At 37.1% G+C, this 21,373-nt stretch overlaps 1 protein-coding gene across 1 annotated transcript; it reads right to left on the minus strand.

The window, feature by feature from the left end:
* Positions 1–6,780: 6,780 nt before the first annotated feature.
* LOC138311561 (uncharacterized) lies at positions 6,781–20,859 on the minus strand. The gene is made up of 2 exons (XM_069252868.1): positions 20,642–20,859; positions 6,781–8,486 (listed from the first exon to the last, which is right to left on the minus strand). The coding sequence occupies exons 1-2, from the start codon at positions 20,857–20,859 to the stop codon at positions 7,505–7,507; spliced, it is 1,200 nt and encodes a 399-aa protein (XP_069108969.1). The 3' UTR covers positions 6,781–7,504.
* Between the last annotated feature and the right edge of the window lie 514 nt (positions 20,860–21,373).

Consider the following 21,373-nt stretch of genomic DNA (forward strand, 5'->3'; position numbering starts at 1 on the left):
TTAATTAACTTCAAATTTTCTGGATAAGGCACAGTGAAATTATGTAAGCAGAATACGTGTTTTTCTTATACAACTGTTACTTAGGGGATCATTATGATCGTGTTGTTACATAATTGTCGTAATAGTTTTTTAAGTTTAGGGGATCAATGTCATGCCAGATTTACCAATCAGTTATGAGGACACTTGTTTTCGGGAGTCGTTTAATCTAGTCTTGGGCTGATTGCAAGTCAACATGACTAAGACAGTCAAAATTATGATTGGGCAAATCTGTTGTGATCAGGAATTATCTACTAATAGCTGGGCTCTGGTCAATTTGGATAATTCTTGGAACTGAGTCATTTGCTTGTTATTGTCCCAAAACTCTAAAGTTTATGTTGTTTTGTTAAATTACATAACTTTAATTATATGTTTATGTGTAATATGCTTTCTAAAGTGGCATACTTATCAACATATGTTAATATGTCGTTTTGGACACTTTTGTATTGCTTTAATTCATTTTTGCAACAAATTACAACTATGTTTGCAAACAATAATCTTTTTTTACATCCCAATTCAGATAATTGATAGATCAATTGGAAAAATAATTTATGTGAAAATGAATAGGTACGCAGAGGATTTCAAACTTAGAATTTCGGTTGAGGTTGTCCCCTGGTAAATAAGGTTGTCCCCTGAAATAAAAGTTGTAACCTTTATAATTTTAAGATCTATCAATTTGAACCAGAGGATTTAACTTGTCTGTACCGGCTGACGTGCTGATCCCTGGTAAATAAAGTTTTAAGTCCTGGTAGAAAAAAATTCTTAACCTGATAACGGTGGGGAACGCCCCCGGTAAATAAAAAATCCCCGGTAGGAAAATTGACTTCAAACCAGATGGGCTCCGTCCCTGGTAAATAAGGTCACACCTAAATGCATGGTAGAAGTCTACCTGCAATATTTCTTTAAAGTATAAACCTGATACCAGAATGGTTCATTCCTGGTAAAATAAAGGGTTAGAAAGTCTACTCTATTATATACAAGTAATATTTGTAAGTCATACGAGTAAATCCCAAGAAGCCACATGTTTGGTTATTTAGTCAGAAAATAGTTTAGACCATTTTCATAGATTTTATTTGTAAATTTCATTGTAGGATTTAATTGCTTTTGAATTAGATAGATTGTATCAGTAATAAAATCAATTGGAATATAATCTTTTACGAAGGCATCATTGTATTGTGTGTAAAGTGAAATAGAGTCACCGCTTTTGTATAAATAAGTTCTGTATATTTTACAGTATATTTAGTGATTAACACGTAACACTGTGCGCCTCAGTGGCGGCCTAATCTAATAGTATCCAAAGAACGATTATATATTAATATTTTCAAAACGTGAAAACACATCTTTATTCAATTTTTTTTCCTTATGCAGTCTTGTAAATGCATTCTATACCTTTAGTTTCATGACCAAAAAGACGCAATTCGAGTTGTCTTCGTGACCGGGCGTGATCGTGTATTTAACTTTGATAACAGTATTTTGATGGCAATATTTTACTGCCATTTTGTATGATATGACCTTGAAACTCAAAACTGTTTTAGACAACGTTCCATAGTATATACCTACATGATTACTTTGCATAATGACAAGTATTTTGATGGCAATATTTCTGCCATTTTGTATGATATGACCTTGAAACTCAAAACTGTTATAGACATCGTTCCATAGTATATACCTGCATGTGCGACAATTGGCCATTAAACACCAAATTGTAAATTCGCTGAGATCCCGAAAATCATCCAAATGTATGTACCATATTAGTTCTTGTCTTTACGCTTAATGTATGTTAAGATGAGAGCTTTTGTTGAAAAAAATGTGTAAAAATGACCGACAAACTTGTCGATTCAGCTACTTACTGGGTCTAGACAGTGCCCATAATTGTGGTTTAGTTTGATGTTGTCTGTTAAAGGTTTCTAAGTTTTGAAAGATTCTTTAAATTGCACTTTAATGGAACTGATGCAATAAAATCAACTGAATGGATCACTACCTGTCGTGTCTCTGGACTTTCAAACTGTAAAGTTTATTATAAGTCAATTTTCAAAAAAAAAAAAAAAAAAAAAAAAAACTGTGTACAGAAACATATTTACAACATTCAACAAATGCATAGATAGAGGACAAATTGCAATGTACATGTATATAACTTTTTGTGAATCATACATCATGTGCATTGAACGGATCACTGCCTAAGATAGGTGTAATAAGATATTTACAATATCTTTAAATGTAATCGAAACCTCAACATTTTGTGTGATTTATGTGAAATGAAACAAAGCCGACACTTGGGTGGACGATATCGCCAGACTTTATTGTTATAAAACAAGTTCTGAATGTATTTCATATGTGGTTATTAACACGTAACACTGCGAGTCTCAGTAGCGGCCAGATCTAACAGCATTCAAACAACGATGTACATGTATATGTTAATATTATGAAAAAGTTCCTTTTTTGTCCTAATAATTGTATATCTGGTAATTTTCACTGTAACGATACATTGCTTAAACATTTGATATTTGAACATGCACATGTAACTTATTGATTAAGCTCCCCAAAAGAATATGTTAGCCTATAAGAGCGCCGAAATTTAGGGATCATATATATATTCCTGGTTTTGAATACAGCGCCTTCAATCACCGCCATGTTCAGTACCTTCGGCTTTTGTCGGCATTCCGAATCGTACCACGTGACTTATGTCTACACGTCCTGCACGTGGTGATCCAGGTAACTAGCGTAAGCGCACATGTGTTTGTTTACGTTTTCCTTCTGGCTAATATGAGCAAATCGTGCTGGTATATGTCCACAGAGCGAGTATTTGAAACATCTAATTCACTCATTGCCGTAATTCAATATTGTGTGTATCAAATATTGTAATGTGCAAGCATTATTTTCTTTGTAGATCCAGTCTGCTGAGGTCGACCGCATGTTTTGTTTATGAAAAAAATTGTTGACATTTGGTTTCACAACTCTCGTGTTACTTCGAGATTGTCGCGACGATGTTCGGAAGAGTTCGGAATGATTCGGCATCTTTCGAGTTTATTTTTGACGTGTACACGTTAAAAAGATTTTTTACTTCTATAATTAAAATTACTTCCAGTGCTGCAACTTTATAAAAAGTGGTAAAAGTAGAAAGTTTAAACCTCGGACAGACGGGGAAAAATGTGTATAACACTTAAACAGTTTTCACTGTGACAAAAAGAGCGAAAGTGATAGACCATACAACTTTAAGCAATTCTATACCTTTGGTTTCAGTAACTGGTAAATAAGTTAAATGATGGTCAAAAAGGCGCAACTCGAGATGATCTTGGCGAACGGTCGCAATCGTATTTAACTTTGATGATCAAATTGCCAATTTCATGAGCCAATATCTCTGCCAATTTGTATGATATGACATTGAAACAAAAATGTTCTAAACATCGTTCCATAGTATATACCTACATGTATGTGCAAAAAATGACCATCATACACCAAATTGTAAATGCGCTGAGATCCCGTGAAAATCATGAAGCTTTATAGGCACTCGTTACAACACAGCATTTATGCACCATTAGTTCTTGTCTTTATGCTTTATGTATGTTTAGATGAGAGTATACGTGAAAAGGTCACTTTATAATTACTGATACCATTGTAAAAATGTAAAATAAAATAGCAGACCACAACTTAGCTTCATGGTCGGACCGTGTGTATTTATTCTTCTGCACTGAAGTGGAAAATATCATCACTTGAAGGCAGTAAATATACCTCAAAAATAAATTTTGAACACTTATTTGACTTTGTAAAATTACTCTAGCATTACTTATATCATTACATAGGTGGAAATCCCGTGTTTTGATCGCGATCAAATCTAGTTAAAGTTTGTTATTGCTATTTCTCAGAAAGAGTTGAAGGGATCTGTCTCAAATTTCATATGTAGGTCCCCTTATGTCCCTAGTTATGCATATTGCATTTTGAAACTGATAGGTCAACAAGATGGCTGCACGGCTGCCATCTTGGATTTCATTGTTGAAGTTTGTTACCACTATTTCTTAGAAAGTACTATAGCGATCTGTCTCAAATTTTGTATGTAGTGTGTTTGAAAAAGTTTGAAATAATGTGTTAGCAAATGTATTCAACTGTTATATGGCAAAATATGTTGTTTTTTACTGGAGAATTAATTTTGCGGCCATATTCGAGTCTTAACGTACCTTCTTCTTTCTCAGAGGGGATCCGATTGAAAACATGTAGACAAGCAAAAAATCTCACCTATTCGACAAACTTGCAGTTTTTGCCCTTTGCAACTCAAGTAAATATTTACTGAGCTCTTTTATAATTATTGGGCCATATGATTAAGATATCGCATATTACCACAAGCTCGCCGCCTCTGGGTCACGAGTTCGAATCACGTGAGGCAGTTTCAGTATTGGAGGAAAACTCGGTAACTCGGGCATCGCTTGAGTTTATTTTCCCTTTGTATTCATGGACAAAAAACAAAGTTTGTTATACGCTATTTCACAGAGAAACTACTGAAGAGAATTTCTCTTTTGATTTGTAGGTGCACAATTTCATGATAATGCAAATTGCAATTTGAGAATTAACCAGATTCCGGATGGCCAAACGGAAGCCATCTTGGATTTTGACAAATGAAGTTAGTAAGCACTATGTACTAATTCTCAGAAAGATTCTGAATGGACCTCTTAACGTGATATACAGGTTTCCCTTTTGTTCAAACTTCATCAACTGATGCAACACATGGATGTTTTTTATAACACATCATAAGAGTAGTTAACTATTACCATGGAAATGTAATGGAGGTCGCTGATTGGTAAACAAATTACATACTATCCGATTAAGCCGCTTCCTCGATGCTCTAGGTGTTACTATCACTCGTTATGTCCACCCCTGAATATTTCATAGCAAAACTGAAGGCAACAGAAGGCACAGGTAATTTGTTCCTTTGATGTATAAGGAATAGATTTTTATTTTTGTTGAGGTTATGAGGGTATCTATGTAAACCCGTGTGAAGCAGGGTTACATCAAATTTACACGGGCTCAATAGATTTTTTATTTTGTTGAGGTTATGAGGGTATAATGATAATGGAGCCCGTGTAAATTTGATATAACCCGGCTTCGCCGGGGTTACATAATTTACATTATCAATTATACGTGAAAAACTGTAAATATAAGGATATATTTTTATTTTGTTGAGGTTATGAGGGCGAAGCCGGGTTACATCAAATTTACACGGGCTCCATTATCATTATACCCTCTTAACCTCAACAAAATAAAAATCTATTCCTTATGTTTACAGTTTTTCACGTAATTGAATATTATTTATTCTCGCCACAGTTTGCATTTAAAAAAAAAATACCCATAATTTCTTCTCTCCCGTCATCGTCAACGAATTCGATTGAACAGCTGATTGGAATCGAGTCATTCATATGTTCCCACCAAAAGTGGATCCTGACATCACGTTGCTACGCCAATGACTATTTCCGTAACAATAGAATCGCTTCACGTGTTGTACTACCATTATACACTAATAACAATAATACTATAGAAAGCATGTTTATTGACGTTCAAAATAACGTGTTGTGCTGGCTGATTACATGGGTACAGGGTTTCCATGGATATTTCTGTTGTATACAACAAGTCATTGTACAAGTCTATAGACTGGATTACATAACCACACCTGTTGAGAAATATATATCATATAGACAGTTTGTTGAGGCAAACCCTAAATGTTTTATACCTGTGAATACAAGAAGTCGTGAATCAACGATGGTTTTTAACGAGCCATGTAATAACATAAGCAAACGTTTGGGAGTATCGAAGCGTGGTTAATGTCAATCTTGCAACAATCCCTTTAATTAAACACTGTTTGCTTGATTTTTCTAATGTTGGTGGACTTTTCAAATCGCTCTTTTCGTCCGCTGGTCAACCGTTTTTCCCTTCCTTCCGTCATTTAGACGAGTAACAATTCTTGTTACCGCTTATTTCTTCAGAATAAAGCACTGAAGAGGATCTTTCTACGAATTTCCATGTGTAGGCCTTGTTAAGTACCCGAGTAGTTTGCATATTTGCATTTCTGGTATTGATCAGTAAAATTGAAATGGCCACTAGGACTTCCAATCTTGGATCTTGATACTTCACAGATTACCGCTATTTTAATAGTCAAACTTGGTTACCGCTATTTCTTAGGAAAGTACTGAAATGATCTGTCTCAAAATTTCATATGTATTTTTTGGTCATCTTGACCTTGTGTTTCGCCTGATAAATTTCATATCGCATGTTTCACGAGTGTGTAAGATTCCATTTATCACATAACTTTTATGACAGAAATATAAGCAAAACTTTAAATTTCGTCTCTATATAAAACAGTAGAAATCCGGCGAGGATGTGAAATTTTCGTCTATTGAAACAACCATGCGACGTCATACAGATGTTATTTACAACTTAGTAAGGATCAAGTGCATCTAGAAGTTATATATACTCCTGCAAAACACTGATTTGATACCTTATAATTGTATTTACATTTTCATTGCAGTCTCAATATGTAACCCTACCAAACGCAGTTTGCATTAATCAGTCTATGAGCTGTCATAAGTTTGTTATGAAGTCATTATCATTATGACGTCATCCTTGCCGTGCCAGCGATCACGGAAGATGGCTGTTCAAATGGCTGTAATGCATCTTAAGAGAATGTATTTATTTTGCGTGTTTTATGGAATTTTGCTATGAATGCCAACTGAAAGATGCGTTCGTTCCATGCTTAAGTGATATATAGTCATGCCAAACATCACTAGTTTAATACCTTAAAGTCATCTGCTGGATCTAATAGATCTTTAAAACACAATGACGTATTACAAAACTACATGTATAAGAATCCAAGAAATATGATATTAACTATATATGAAAGAATATATCTAAATAATGTATACATATAATTAATTTTTATTTGTTGCATACTGAATCCTACTTTCTGATTGGCAGATTCTTTTCTTCTTACTCAAAAAAAAAAAAAAAAAAAAAAAAAAATCCGAGAATGGCGCGAAAACCCGACGTTATAATGACGTCACAATAGAGCAGTCGATGTTGCGTATTGATTTAGAAAAAAAAAATTGGCAAATTAATGGAATCGTATCTTACGTTTAAGCATTGTTATAAGATAACAATTGTTTGCAAACTTTTGTGAGATTCCGCAACACGGATTCACACAGTTTGCAAACAAAATTTCTTTCATACCCCGATGAAGTTAAAAATAGCTATATCGAAGCTAACTAACATCAAAAAGTCCTCAACGAGAAGTGAAATACGTCTTACTCACATAAAATAAGTAATGGACATGTTAACAATGGTAACCGCAATTCTTACATTGAGTTCTAGGCCTGATAGTTTTCAAGATAATTGCATTTGTGTCTTGATTTAGTATCAATGAAGAAAAGGACTTCTAACGATGTAATATGTCTTTAAAACCGCGCTATTAATTTCGAAAACCAGTCGTTTAGAATACAACCTTAACTTCAGGGGTTCTAAAACAATAAATAAATGGATTAATTGCTGAATTCATACATGACAATGATGTTATTAAAAATCGTATGGATCTGTTTGTCGGTTTCGCTAAACGTAAACCTTGCAGTAAAAATCCAAAGTTCATTGGCGTTACACAGACAATAAGGACGATATTAATTATAATGATGGTCAAAGTACTTTTAGCTTCTGTTGTCATTCTGGCGTTTTGGTTCTCCTGTGTGTCCGGATCATGACTCGTGTTTTGGGTCTGCATTTCTGCTCTGTTTGCTGGTGTGATTTGTCGATGTTTTCGGCGATGTCGCCATAGTGTTACTATCATTGCCACGCTACATGTGGCAATCAAAGACTGAATCAAAAGGGCTGCTCCTCCTATCCCACCACTGAAGTGATACAAATTCTGACAAAAAAGAGTGTCAAGCTTGCACTCAATCACCTCTGCATTTGGTTTTCTGTTGATAAAGAATATGAAGCAGGCCCAGGAAGAAGTTACAAGGATTATGACACAGAAAATTGAGAAATATCTCCTTTCATACATCGACGTATATTTCCAGGAAGGTCTTGAGAGCAGGAAAACGCGGTCAATGCAGATGACGCATATTTGTCCCATTGAATTGTAATAAATAATCATGAAAAAGAACATTCTCAGAAAGCATGTCCAATAACTTATCTTACTGTTAGGACTTTGGAATGTTTTCAGCATCGGAAACAATGATACCCCAGCAAAAATGTCTGTTATTCCAAGAATTAATAGGCGAGTGTTCCGGGTGGTGGGGGTTTTTAAAATCTTTGTTAAAATGACGGCGATTGCAGCAGGGATATTAACAACTATTGTAACAACACCCACAAGCGTCACGACGACACTGATCCAGGTAGGCGCTGTGTCCGTGACATATTCGTATTCGTTGTAGGCGCTTTGAATTCGGCGATGGGGGATATTACACACTGACTTCCATCTGTGGAAATAAAAAGATGAAAAAAGCCGAAAAAAAAAAAATTATGAGAAAAAAAATGCGAAATCCAAGTACTGAAGTATCGAAGACCCATACACACTCTTCATTCCATAAGAAGTGACAAAACCAACTGCAGAGTATATGCATTCTTGAATTGAAGTATTTTTTAAACGATGATCAAGCAACTCGCATGAAATAACTATCGAGTTGATTTGTTTCAGATCATTATAACCCCCCTGCCGAGCAAGTCATGTCAGCTATAAATAATAGCCAATGAGTATTCGTCGTTTCCGTTGTAAATACTGGAAATGAGTTTTGTGCATATATATTTTTACAAAAAAAAAATAAATAAATAAATACGCAAATACTCAGCTTATATATTCTTCTGACCTTGTAAATATCACCAATCGCATTTCAAATGAATTCGCCACCAAAACCAGATTTTTACAAATCACTACAACTCGATATTTAATTCCCATAATTAAACTCCATTAATATACATAAAACTGCGTTTAAAAGACGAATTAATTTAAATAGAAAGCGAAAATTATTACAATAAAACAGTTCAAATTAATCCATCAATTCATGATTATGTTTATTTTACTTGATTTACATTTTCAAATCGTTCAAATAAAAATCGGCACTTGATGTTCTTTTACGCAATCTGTACATGTTATATTACAGAGTTATCTCCCTTGCAGTCATGTATATCATTGTGGCTTCGTTTGATTATTTTCACGTGGATCTGGCGAAACTCGTTCGCACGTCATATTATTTCCTTCTGAAAAATATGATAATGACACACACATCGCATAAAATTTGTTCGCTTGGTTTACGTGGTCACAATCCAGATACACATCACGACATGACACCAATGTTTAAGAAACATAACAAATGAAGCCCTCATCCGTGAATGTAAAAAGGGAAAATCATAGAGTAAAACTTAATGCTGAAAACAATATCTAGTTGGGATACGTGGTTTCAAATGTTTATTTGAAAGTTTTGTAAATACAATTGGGGAAATATTTGCAGTCAGTTGATCGAACAATATCCGTGGGTCTATATCAACCACGAAAACAGGAACACAACATATAACTTACTGTAAACCAACTTTTCTTTCGTGGCTATTAAATTTCACGATTTTCATATCAAAACAAGTTCGCGAAGATAAATATTCGCGGATTTAAAATTTGAATAATAATTTTATATCAATATAGATGATGTAGATTTTAATTCGCGGAGATAAACTTTCGTGATTTTTCTTGGATCTCGAAATTTGCGAAAGTAAATCGCACGCGAATAAAAGTTGATTAAACAGTATATAGCTGTTGATGGCGCCGAGGGCAACAAATGATTTTTAGACCCGAAGAAAAACTGATCCGAGCCGAAGGCCGAGGCCAACAGTTTGTGTGAGGTTCCAACAAATCATCTGTTGCCCGAAAACCCAGTCGAAAACTGTTTTCTTATACCCCATTGTGACGTCACTCCCGTCCAACAGCACATTTTAACAGTAGATTTTAACAGTTCTTTGGACCGCTCGTTGACGGATCAGTTCACTTATTGGCATTTTAGTCAAAATAGTTTATAAAGAAACTATTTTATAGGAGTATAACAATGAATGTTATAAGTAAGCAAAATACAATAAGGAAAAGTAAATAGGAAATTTACCTGTATTAAACGAAATATGATCCCCTGGTAACATACACGTGTGGACAGATTGAGATACTAGGTCCAGCTAAAAATGGATGAAAAAATACTGATACAAATTACTCACTAGCGTCAATCATTTCACACATTTCTATCAATTATAGATTGTAATATAACAGTATGACAGTATCACAACGGAACAACAAGACATGTGAACGTTCACGTATAATGAGACAATTCATTTGTTTTCTATACAAAGACAGTGTACAAAGTTCAAATGGACAGGGTAATAAGTCATCGCTTGTAAACAAATATCCTCGATACTCCAGGGGTTGTTATCACTGACGTAATATCCAGTCCCTTATTTTCCCCTAACTGCCAACTGTTTTACTATGAGACAGTCCGGGAGTGGTAAAAACATTAGTGATAGTAACCCCTGGGGTATCGAGGGTGGTAAAGAGGTAAATGGAAGTTTTCTGAAACTATACTTTTTCATCATCGTTGATTTCCTACGTTAATCAGCCTACGGAGCGTAGTGGAGTTAAGATACTGGGTTCCCGAGGGTGCTCTTTCATAAGTGGATATTAAGGATATTTTATTATATTTCGGGACGCAATTTGTTATTTTCAATATTTTTATCTAAGATGAGAAGCTCAAACTATTCAAAAATGATAATAGTGTAAAGTAAGTGCATTTTGTAGAAAATACTTATTGGTCTGCTCATATCAGTGGTGGAGCACTGTTAATCAACTTAACGCGTTTTCATTTACAAATTATGTTTCCGGAGACCTAATTTCGCGTTTTCATTCATAACTTATTTTTCCGGAGACTTAATTTCGCGTTTTTCATTCACAACCACATTATTACGGCAATTTTATTTTAACGCTATACTGTACTTGTATCCTTTTTCGCCGCCATTTATATGCAATGCTTTTTTCTTTGTTTTCATATTAAATTTTGATTTTGATTGGCCAATACTCTTTGCATATTACTTAAAAAAACTATACAAGGATGGAGCGAAATTTCGATTGATTGGAAAACAATCCCTTGAAAAAATCACTAGAATCGTACATTTAAATATACTTTATTTTGTCAAATAGATTATATAATTAATTACAATGTATAAGCATTTTTTATTTCTTTTGTTTGTTTGTTTGATTAACGTCCTATTAACAGCCTGGGTCATGTAAGGACGGCCTCCCATGTATGCAGTGTGTAACGTGTGTGAAGTGCGGGGTGCGTGTTTTGGGAGACTGCGGTATGTTTGTGTTGTGTCTTCTTGTATAGTGGAACTGTTGCCCTTTCAATAGTGCTATACCACTGAAGACACCAAGCAACACACCCCACCCGGTCACATTATGTTGACAACGGGCGAACCAGTCGTCCCACTCCCGTTATGCTGAGCGCTAAGCAGGAGCAGAAACTACCACTTTTATAGACTATGGTATGTCTCGGCCAAGGGGACAGAATCCAGAGCTTTCCTCATAGGGGCGTTTATTTCATCAGGTTATGAAAAAAAATGTTTACAAACTGTTGTGAGATTGCGCCATGCGGATTCACCCAGTTTTCAAACAAAATTTGTTTTCATACTCCGACGAAAACAAAATAGTGATATAATGCTTAAATATAATTAATACGCCAAAATAATATTACAGTTTTTGATTACAATGACAATAATGTTGCAATAAAGAAGGCATCTTATTACAAATAATGTCATGTTGGGGAGCTGTTTAATCAATGTGAAAATGTCATATGCTATCCCGATTGGTGTTCACATGTATGAAAGTATGCTGTGGAATATTTTTGTATACATATATATACGTGTGTATATGTAGTTAGCTTCCATTCGTATGACTGAGCTTCATCCATTAAATTGATATCAGATAGAAGCCGTCGATAATACAGTTTTTTTTTTTTTTTAAATTGATGCTCAACAGCTTTAGGTGTTTTTGGTTTGTTTGCAAGTTATTGTTTTGTTTTAGGCAGAAGCCGTCGATAACACAGGTATTTAAAAAATCTTTTATCTTACAAACAAATCTGTATACTGTAATAAATTTGTCATGTTTGATATTTGTTAAAAGTTTAAGATTTAGATTGTTATGATCAATTAACTAACGTGACGCTACCCAAATTGGAACGCTACCAAAATGGAACACTTTTTTGTCATACAGAATTTTTCGTCCACAATCAAAACTACCAATAACTGTCCAGAACAAAAATTAAAATACTGGATAGTAACTGTGACAATTATTAGATGTCATTTTCTTTCCAGTTTCTGTACTTAAAAACGAAAATAATGAAATTGTGAAAAATCCGGGAAACGACGTCATGCGACAACCCTAAAAACACCATTTTATTTTAACATAAGAAAAACAAATGCACAATGGGGTATTTTTGGACAGATATGTGACCTAAATAAGTTAAAAAATGTTTCAAACATTTTTTATGATATCTATATATTTTCTTTATTAAACTATTATTTAGGAGGCGTTTCATTTTGGGTACTCGAACCTGCTGAAACACGGGGCTAATTATAAACCGGGCATGCTTCAAGCTCTCTATTTCAAAAATAAGCACTGCTGGCAGGTAAACAAACCATGAAATTAAAACTGAAGGCTGATATTTGTGGAAAGTCAAAAGAAAAATCTTGCAGCAAAAATCGAAAGTTCATTGGATCATATTAATTATAATGGCGTACGAAATGACAGGACACGCACTGCGTACATGCGTACAGCACACGCATACTTTGAGATATATTTCATTAAGTCAGATAGACAAACAAAACAAACACACGAACAAACCATTGGACAGACAGACGGACTGAATGATGGATGAAGGGATGGACAGGCAGACACGCACGACATACGATTACAATTTGCACACAAGGACGAACTAACAGTGATGACAATTAATTGGTGCTGTTCAATTAAAGATTTTAGCCTATTTTATCCCTATGACCTTGAATGAACCTTGCATCAGAGACGAAGAGAAATCATCCAGAGTTGTGATTCCTGGGGACGGGCAAGCCTCACCTTGCAGCACATGATCACCCATCAGCAGAGCCAATCTGATTAAAATACAGATCCTTATTATCACTACGTTTGATAAGAGGATCTGAGAAAATCCCATTAGGGGTCATGTCAAGGTGACCTTTGGAAAATGGCCAATCAAATTGCTACTGGCAAAATTTTGACAGTGAATTTCAGGGACGAGATAGTTTGGAAGAACTGTCAGAATCAATCTGATTAAAATACAGATCCTTATTATCACTACGTTTGAACAGAATGATTATAAGGATCTGTATTTTAATCAGATTGTGTCAGAATTATTTTGGTTTACGTAGTCATCTCGCCCAAAGAGCACAATAAAGCTAACTGTATATGTATACTGGGACGAAATATCGTTTTCAATGGATAAGACAAGGTGTAGAAAATGTATCTTATATGAAGACCACGTGGTATAAAGGACATCTGGACGTGACCTCCTATGGGATATTGTCAGATCCTTATATAACGGAGTGGTTATATTGCAGCAGAGCAGGTGTTGGGGGAGATTGTTAAGTTTGATGTAAAATGAATTACCATTGCGAGACGCAGTACACTTTGTCGCAGGTCAATTACATAGCATGTCAAATCATTGGGAGAAAAACTCAAAAATGAAGACTGTAATGCTAAAAAGGTGTTGTCATGGTTAAATAATGGTGTTGATGTGCACGATTTCCTACAGCATTTTAAAGGTATGTTTAAAGGGAAAAGTTCTGATACGGATGGCCCACCACAGGTTTTTATGCCGAATGCTCCTATCTGTACAAAATTTTAGTCTTTTATTGGTCAAGAGCGTATTAGGAATGGGTCTGTCCGTCTATGGGAAAAGTTGGTGCGGTGTAACCTTCCGAAAATGATTATGCCTATGACCAGGGAACAATCCAAACCCAGACTCTGTTATGATGAACGGTACCTTAATTTAAAGGTACAAGACCTTCCAGTCAAGTTAGAAACTTTGAGGATGTTCCACGGTTGGTTCACCGGGGGACAAAATGGTATGTTGTGACGAAAACTCGGGATATGACCAAGTGCGGTTGACAGAAGAATCCCAGACCTATTTCGGGTTTGTTTTCCAGGGTTGGGTGTTTTCCTACACTACTCTTCCCTTTGGGTGGAAAGTGTCGCCATATATCTACCATTGAGATGCAGGTCACGTCATACATGAGGGGGTTGGGGATACAGAATTTCCAGTATTGATGATCGTCTTGTGGTCTGCGACATGGCTGGCACCCGTAATCAACAGGGATAAGGGCCGGACTGAGATTACTGAACAGTTGGGAAAGATGGATGGATCACAGGCTACAGGCAAAAGCATAGATGGACAGATGGTTGGTGATCCTCAGGTTGTGGACCCCCAAATAACGGTCCACTGTGTACTTGAAATTCTTAGATAGACTTGACTACACTCTATCTCTTAAGAAGTGCCAACTCAATCCAACCTTTTGTGTGAAGTTCTTGGGTCTGGGTTGTCTAGGAAATTGGCTTTTATCCTTCCGTCCCAGAAAAAAAGAATCGTTTGAAGCCCTCAGGGAGTCTATTTGTTCGAGCAAGGTGGTAGATGTGAAGACCCTTTGGAGGTTCGCAGGGAAATGTGTGTCGATGCATCTTACAGTACCATTGGCAAGGCTATATACTCGGGAGGTGAACAGGTGCATATCTTTGGCCTGTAAAAAAGTCGGTCTGTCCAGGTTACGGGTAGCCTAAAAGAGGCTCTCTACTGGCGGTTTCTTGACTCCTGGGAGGGTTTTGTTCCCTGGCTCCCGGAACATCACCTTCAGGTGGTACTTGCCACTATTGCCTTGCTTTATAGGTATGGAGTGGCAGTCCTTTCGGGGGAGGTAGAGATGTCTGGAACCACCTTTGGGGATTTCTGGTCAGATGATGATACAAGGCCCATTCATTTGAAAGAGGCGGACGCCCTCTTAAAAGCCGTGGTATCTCTTGGGGAGAAGGTGTACAATCACCGGATGGATATTTTGACAGACAACATGGCAGTGTTGTATGCCTGGGAGAACCAGGGGGGGTGAAGATCAAGACCTAAATAACATAATGAAGTCTATATTTGAATTCATTGTCTCGCACAATATTGGCCTTCACTTAAAGTACATCCCTTCAAAAGACAACCCAGCAGATGCACCTTGCGGGTGGTGGGCTCTTCAGAGACAATGCTAAGTTATGAGACCACCTGGCGGGTGGTGGAGGAACATTTTGGCCTCCATTCGATAGATTTGATGTCCTCAAACTCAAACGTCATGAAGGATAGGACTGGTAAATCACTTCCTCATTTCACCCCTGACAGAGCACAAACCATTGACCCTATAACGAATGTCGATGTTTTTCCGTCATTCAGTCTAATCTTTTTTTTAGTTTTAAAGTTCTTACAGGAGCAAACGGTGTACAGTTGTACAATCATTTTGCCTGAATTTTACCCAGTCCCAGTGTGGAAGCCTTCCCTTGTTAAAGTATGTAGGATGTCAACTGTGTTGGGAGGTCCTGGGGAAAAGGATATTCTACACTATCCCTCAAAAAAGGGCTTTGTGGTTGACGAATCTGGACTTCGGTGGCCCCTGGTAGCTTTCCGCCTGTCTTTCTAATGTTGTAGGTGATTGAGGTTGACATGGAGGCTATTGACCAGCGTTTAAATTATTTGGAGGGGACCCTCAGAAATACTACATATTATAAGAAGAGGATCAGCCTAAAAAATAACTTAAGCACATTTTTGAAGTCTCTTCCTGGAAAACCAGGAATTCATGACGTGGGGCCTGTTGATGTGTGTAGATTTTAAGTATGGTACGGCTCTAAGGGGAAAACACAAATACACCTAAAATCTTGCAAAAATGTAGGAAAACATGGGATGTTTGCGTGCGGTTGTTCAAAAGGCGACGCTGCGACGACACTGTCGGTTTTAGTGTGTACCCTGTCAAATATTTTTGAGGAAGCGGGGGAGGGGGAAATTCTGGGATGAAAATAGTAAGACTGGAAAATCCTACGCTGTCTAGGTGTGTGAGAGATTATGTAAAGAGTGTGAAAGTGGAACAAGGGAAGGCGAGAATACTCCTAAACAGTCAAAACCCCTGTTTATAAGGAAAATTAGGGCATCTTACACCCAAGCGAGGCTTGAGAGGGATCGCACATTATCGTTACGAGAGATATATACATTAGTAAGGGATCAGGCGCTGATAAAATTACAGTTATTTGCTGGGGATCGGGCTTCTGACATGTCAAATTTATTGTCTCAGGATTTAAAGCTGTTACATGACGGTACAGGATATGCTATTTGCCACACTTTTGGAAAGTCTCTGAGGGGAGGTGATGGAAAGAATAACAGTTTTCTCATTACGAGCTAGGTCTCCTAAGGAAAGAGTATGCCCAGTGGAGAGGATTGAGCTGTATATGCGCTTGTGTACATCATGGAGAAATTGACATTACGAAGAGATACCAATCCGCCCGGTGACTGAGGGCGGAATTGTGTTGACTGAGGTGTTTTCCTACTCCACCGTCTATGAGAGACGGAAATTGTATCTTCAGAGCTGTGGCATTGACGAGGGTGAGACTCCTCACAGCCTTCGTGCTGGCCGTACCATTATTTTGGCGACATAAGGAGTAGTAGATCGAACACAATTAAAACATCACATGGGATGGGCTAGCGATAGCATGGTTGATCACTACAGTAGACCATCTTGTCCCTATGACTCCGACGTGGTGGCTTCAGCACTCGCTGAATCAGTTGGGGATGATCCGGCGGAGACAGGTTATAACTATCTTGGTGACGTGTCCGATATGCCTCAGTTATCTGGGTAGTTTAAAGGCAAATCACGGTACGGTAGTGGACCATTCCCTCTCCTTTGGTGAATGTGAAGCCAGTGTATCGTCCTCGCAGCTTAACCTGATTGGGCGGAGCTATTTATGCAAACAAGACAAAACTGCTTGTGAATAGGCCAAAATCTGATTTCCTTGTATGTACATAATACCTGTAAGAGATCATCACACAGGCCACGCCCAATCAGGTTATTCTGTGAGGATAATGAATGATCAATTTAGATATATTTTTAGATAAAAGGCATTTTCAAAATCTGCCAGTTAAACATTGTTTAGGATAAATATTATTTTGCTACTTATAGCGTATAGATACAGACTTAAATTGTACCTAAGAGCGTTAGTTAAGGTTCAGATTACAAATATTGGTGTTCTTTAAACTATAGCAGCGATTTATTTTGCTCTATCATATATCGGAAGATTGGTATAGAAATTATACAAGTATAGCCTTAACAGGGAATGATCTGCATATGCTAAGTTAATGTAAGATGAAATGTATCATACCCGAGATAAAATGCTGCTATTATAGTTAAAATATTGGATTATGATAATGAGTTCTTGTGGTCTGAAAAAAGGAGATTGCAATATATTATATGTATGAAACGATGAGATGGAATTGTTTGTACAGAATCAAGTGAAATTATAGTTAACGTTAAAATTGTGTAGTTATTTGTAATGTTTTTCTTTTAAGAGATTGAGTGTTGGGAGATCTAGATGGGTATGCTTGTCTAGCCCTAGACCTAGAATTGCTCAAGGTCATTAGATCAAGGTCAGTGCAGAAAGGTGATGTACTTTAATTTGTAACCAAGATTGAAATCTGTGTAACTGTATGCTGTGGATGGCTAGTGTCACCTGAACCTGATGGTAATCAGAATTATGTGGTGAAAGGTCAAGATCAAACTCTTGAGTTGATGGGACACTACGGATGTAGGTCAAGGTCAAACTCTTGAGCTAATGGAATACTATGTTTGAAGGTAAAGTTCAAACTCTTTAGCTGATACGATACTCCAGACAGCCTTGAAATACCCAACACTTAGATATGGAGCGATGAAGCTGAATCCATTAGAGTCACTTAGGTTATGTCATTATCCTCAGTGACGTCATAGTGATTCCGCGCAAGCGCATGGTCTTTCGAATTTTGAGGGGGAACGATGCAGAGGTACATAGACTTGGAGGGAACTATTTGAAGACTGGTGGGATTTAGACCCCTGGTGGAAATACAGCGTACGGTTATGCAGTTATGAACGTTTAAAATTTGTTCGAAAAAAAGTAGTTTTTTACGTCTGTGACCTTGACCTTTTTTGCCAAAAATTGGACGTACGTTTCAAGATCTCGTGTGCCGTTCGTGAGAAATCCTGATAACAAGATTTGTGGAAATAAGAAAAAGAATGAAAATAATAATAATGTGAAGCAGAAAAAAAACCCAGAAAAATAACAATAGAGATTTCCATCAGTAAATGGAAATCCCTCATTAATACAAGGGCCCAATGGGCCTGAATCGCTCACCTGCTATCTGGTAATCATGCATGGTCCATACTAAATAAATATGAGAGTGAATAAGAATTTATATCATGCCTAAGCATATTAGAGACCCCTTTGTCTCTTAGTAATTAAAATGAACTAATTTAAATATGGTAGCCTATTTGACCACTGAGACCTTGAAATGAAGGTAAAAGGTCATTTATTTTGAACAAACTTGGTAGTATGTCACAGGCTTAACATCATGTCCCTAGGCCTCTTGGTTATTAAACAGAAGTCGTTTAAAGATTTTAGCCTATTTGACCCCCGTGACCTTGAATTAAAGTCAAGTTCATTTATTTGAACTTACTTTGTAGCACTTTTATTCCAGCATGCCATATGTCCAATATCAGGTCTGTAGCCCTCTTGGTTATTAAGGAGAAGTCGTTTAAAAGATTTTAGCCTATTTGACCCCATGTGACCTTGAATGAAGGTCAAGGTCATTCATTTGAACGAACTTTGTAGCCCCCCATCCCAGTATGTCACAGGCTTAACATCATATCCCTAGGCCTCTTGGTTATTAAACAGAAGTCGTTTAAAGATTTTAGCCTATTTGACCCCCGTGACCTTGAATTAAAGTCAAGTTCATTTATTTGAACGTACTTTGTAGCACTTAATTCCAGCATGCCATATGTCCAATATCAGGTCTGTAGCCCTCTTGGTTATTAAGGAGAAGTCGTTTAAAGATTTTAGCCTATTTGACCCCATGTGACCTTGAATGAAGGTCAAGGTCATTCATTTGAACGAACTTTGTAGCCCCCCATCCCAGTATGTCACAGGCTTAACATCATATCCCTAGGCCTCTTGGTTATTAAACAGAAGTCGTTTAAAGATTTTAGCCTATTTGACCCCCGTGACCTTGAATTAAAGTCAAGTTCATTTATTTGAACTTACTTTGTAGCACTTTATTCCAGTCTGCCATATGTCCAATATCAGGTCTGTAGCCCTCTTGGTTATTAAGGAGAAGTCGTTTAAAGATTTTAGCCTATTTGACCCCATGTGACCTTGAATGAAGGTCAAGGTCATTCATTTGAACGAACTTTGTAGCCCCCCATCCCAGTATGTCACAGGCTTAACATCATATCCCTAGGCCTCTTGGTTATTAAACAGAAGTCGTTTAAAGATTTTAGCCTATTTGACTCCTTTGACCTTTAATCAAGGTGAATGTCATTCATTTGAACAAACTTGGTAGCCCTTCATGCTACCAGCATGCTATAGGTCAAATTTCAGGACTCTAGGTCTCCAAGTTTTGAAGAAGAACTTGTTAAAATGGAAAAGTTGACACCGGACAGCCATCGGGCAGGTGAGCTAAAAAATTAATAAAATTATATTTCATGTTAAATTTCAGTCAATATCTAAAATGATTTGTTTTAATGATGATGTACGTTTGTTTGTTTGTTTGTTTGATTAGTTAGCGTCCTATTAACAGCTATGGCCATGTAAGGACGGCCTCCCATGTATGCGGTGTGTTGCGTGTATGTTGTGCGAGGTGCGTGTTTTGGGATACTGCGGTATATTCGTGTTGTGTCTTCTTGTATAGTGGAACTGTTGCCCTTTATATAGTGCTATATCACTGAAGCAGGCCGCCGAAGACACCAGGCTCCCCACCCCACCCGGTCACATTATACTGACAACGGGCAAGCCAGTCGTCCCACTCCCGTTATGCTGAGCGCTTTTTATAGACTTTGGTTTGTCTCGGCCAGGGGACAGAACCCAAAGCCTTCCTCACAGGGGCGAGCGCTCAACCAAAGGCCAAAAGTGAGGTGGTGTCAAGGGAGACTCTAGGAAGAACAAAGTAATTTAGGGAGAAACAAAAGATAAGATCCTAAATTTTAGTCGCCTTTTACGATCATGCAATAGGGGCAGCAGGTACAATTCTTACGCCCTACCATGATGTACGTGGTACGTGAATTCGATGTTGCCTTCTTCCAGTTTGGTCGGACCTTTGGCAGGTGTTTCAAATACAAGAAACGAATTGTTTTAAATCAAGATGGAAACTTGTAAACCGTTTTAAATTTTACATCACAATTCCATTTATTTTCTTATATGACCTTTTTAAACTGATGACATGCCGTACGAGGTGTGTCCGACAATTCCTCTAAGTATCGAGAAATGTCTAAATCAATGTCTAACTTCCTTGCTAACTCTAAAACTTCGCACACAGCTTCCAGTACGTCATTCCGTTGTGCCGCAGTGAATATGTTGTCTACACTGGTCTCCGTGAGGTTGCGTGGTGTCCGGTGGTGTTCTCCTTCCCGGTTCACCCATGTACACCAGAAATCCTGCGGTGTAACCTGCAGACCCAGAAACCTTATAAGTCTGCATAATTCCTTGGTGAGATTATTTTGCATGTTTTCATAAACAAGAATCATTGACCTTCATTTAAACAGCTTCATCCAGGACATATACTGTCTTTTCCATCCCTTCAGACAAGTGGCCACATGTTTTTTTCCATTCTAAAAACATAATACATACATATGTGCTTCAGTCAGAGGAACAGATAACACATTCAAAACACTTCAATAATTGTACTCGAGTATAACAAAATTCTTATAGATTTAAATTTCCATAAGGTGGTTTTTAAAAATAAAATCTGATAAACATGGTTGATTTCAAGTATTTTGATCCAATTAGAAAGCTCGATTACTTAAAGTTGTATTTTCCTGTAATATTCACTGGAGCAAATTGATTAAAACATCCAATGTATGTGAGTATGGATGCATATATATCGTGCTACAGATCCATAGAAACACAAACACGTTATTCAGATAGAGGAAAAGGATGCCTTGCATCATGTTAAACAATTTTCGGGTAATATCGGAAACCTGAGCTGCACCACGTGACCGACATCGGTGATACCCGTGT

This window comes from Argopecten irradians, unplaced genomic scaffold (genome assembly GCF_041381155.1).
Source record: "Argopecten irradians isolate NY unplaced genomic scaffold, Ai_NY scaffold_0048, whole genome shotgun sequence".
Lineage (NCBI taxonomy): Eukaryota > Metazoa > Mollusca > Bivalvia > Pectinida > Pectinidae > Argopecten > Argopecten irradians.

Coding starts and splice junctions, on each gene's coding strand:
- LOC138311561 (XM_069252868.1), bottom strand. CDS start 20,859: ATGCAAAATAATCTCACCAAGGAATTATGCAGACTTATAAGGTTTCTG. Junction 8,487..20,641: donor GTTTTAGAGTTAGCAAGGAA/GTTAGACATTGA, acceptor TTATTTCCACAG/ATGGAAGTCAGTGTGTAATA.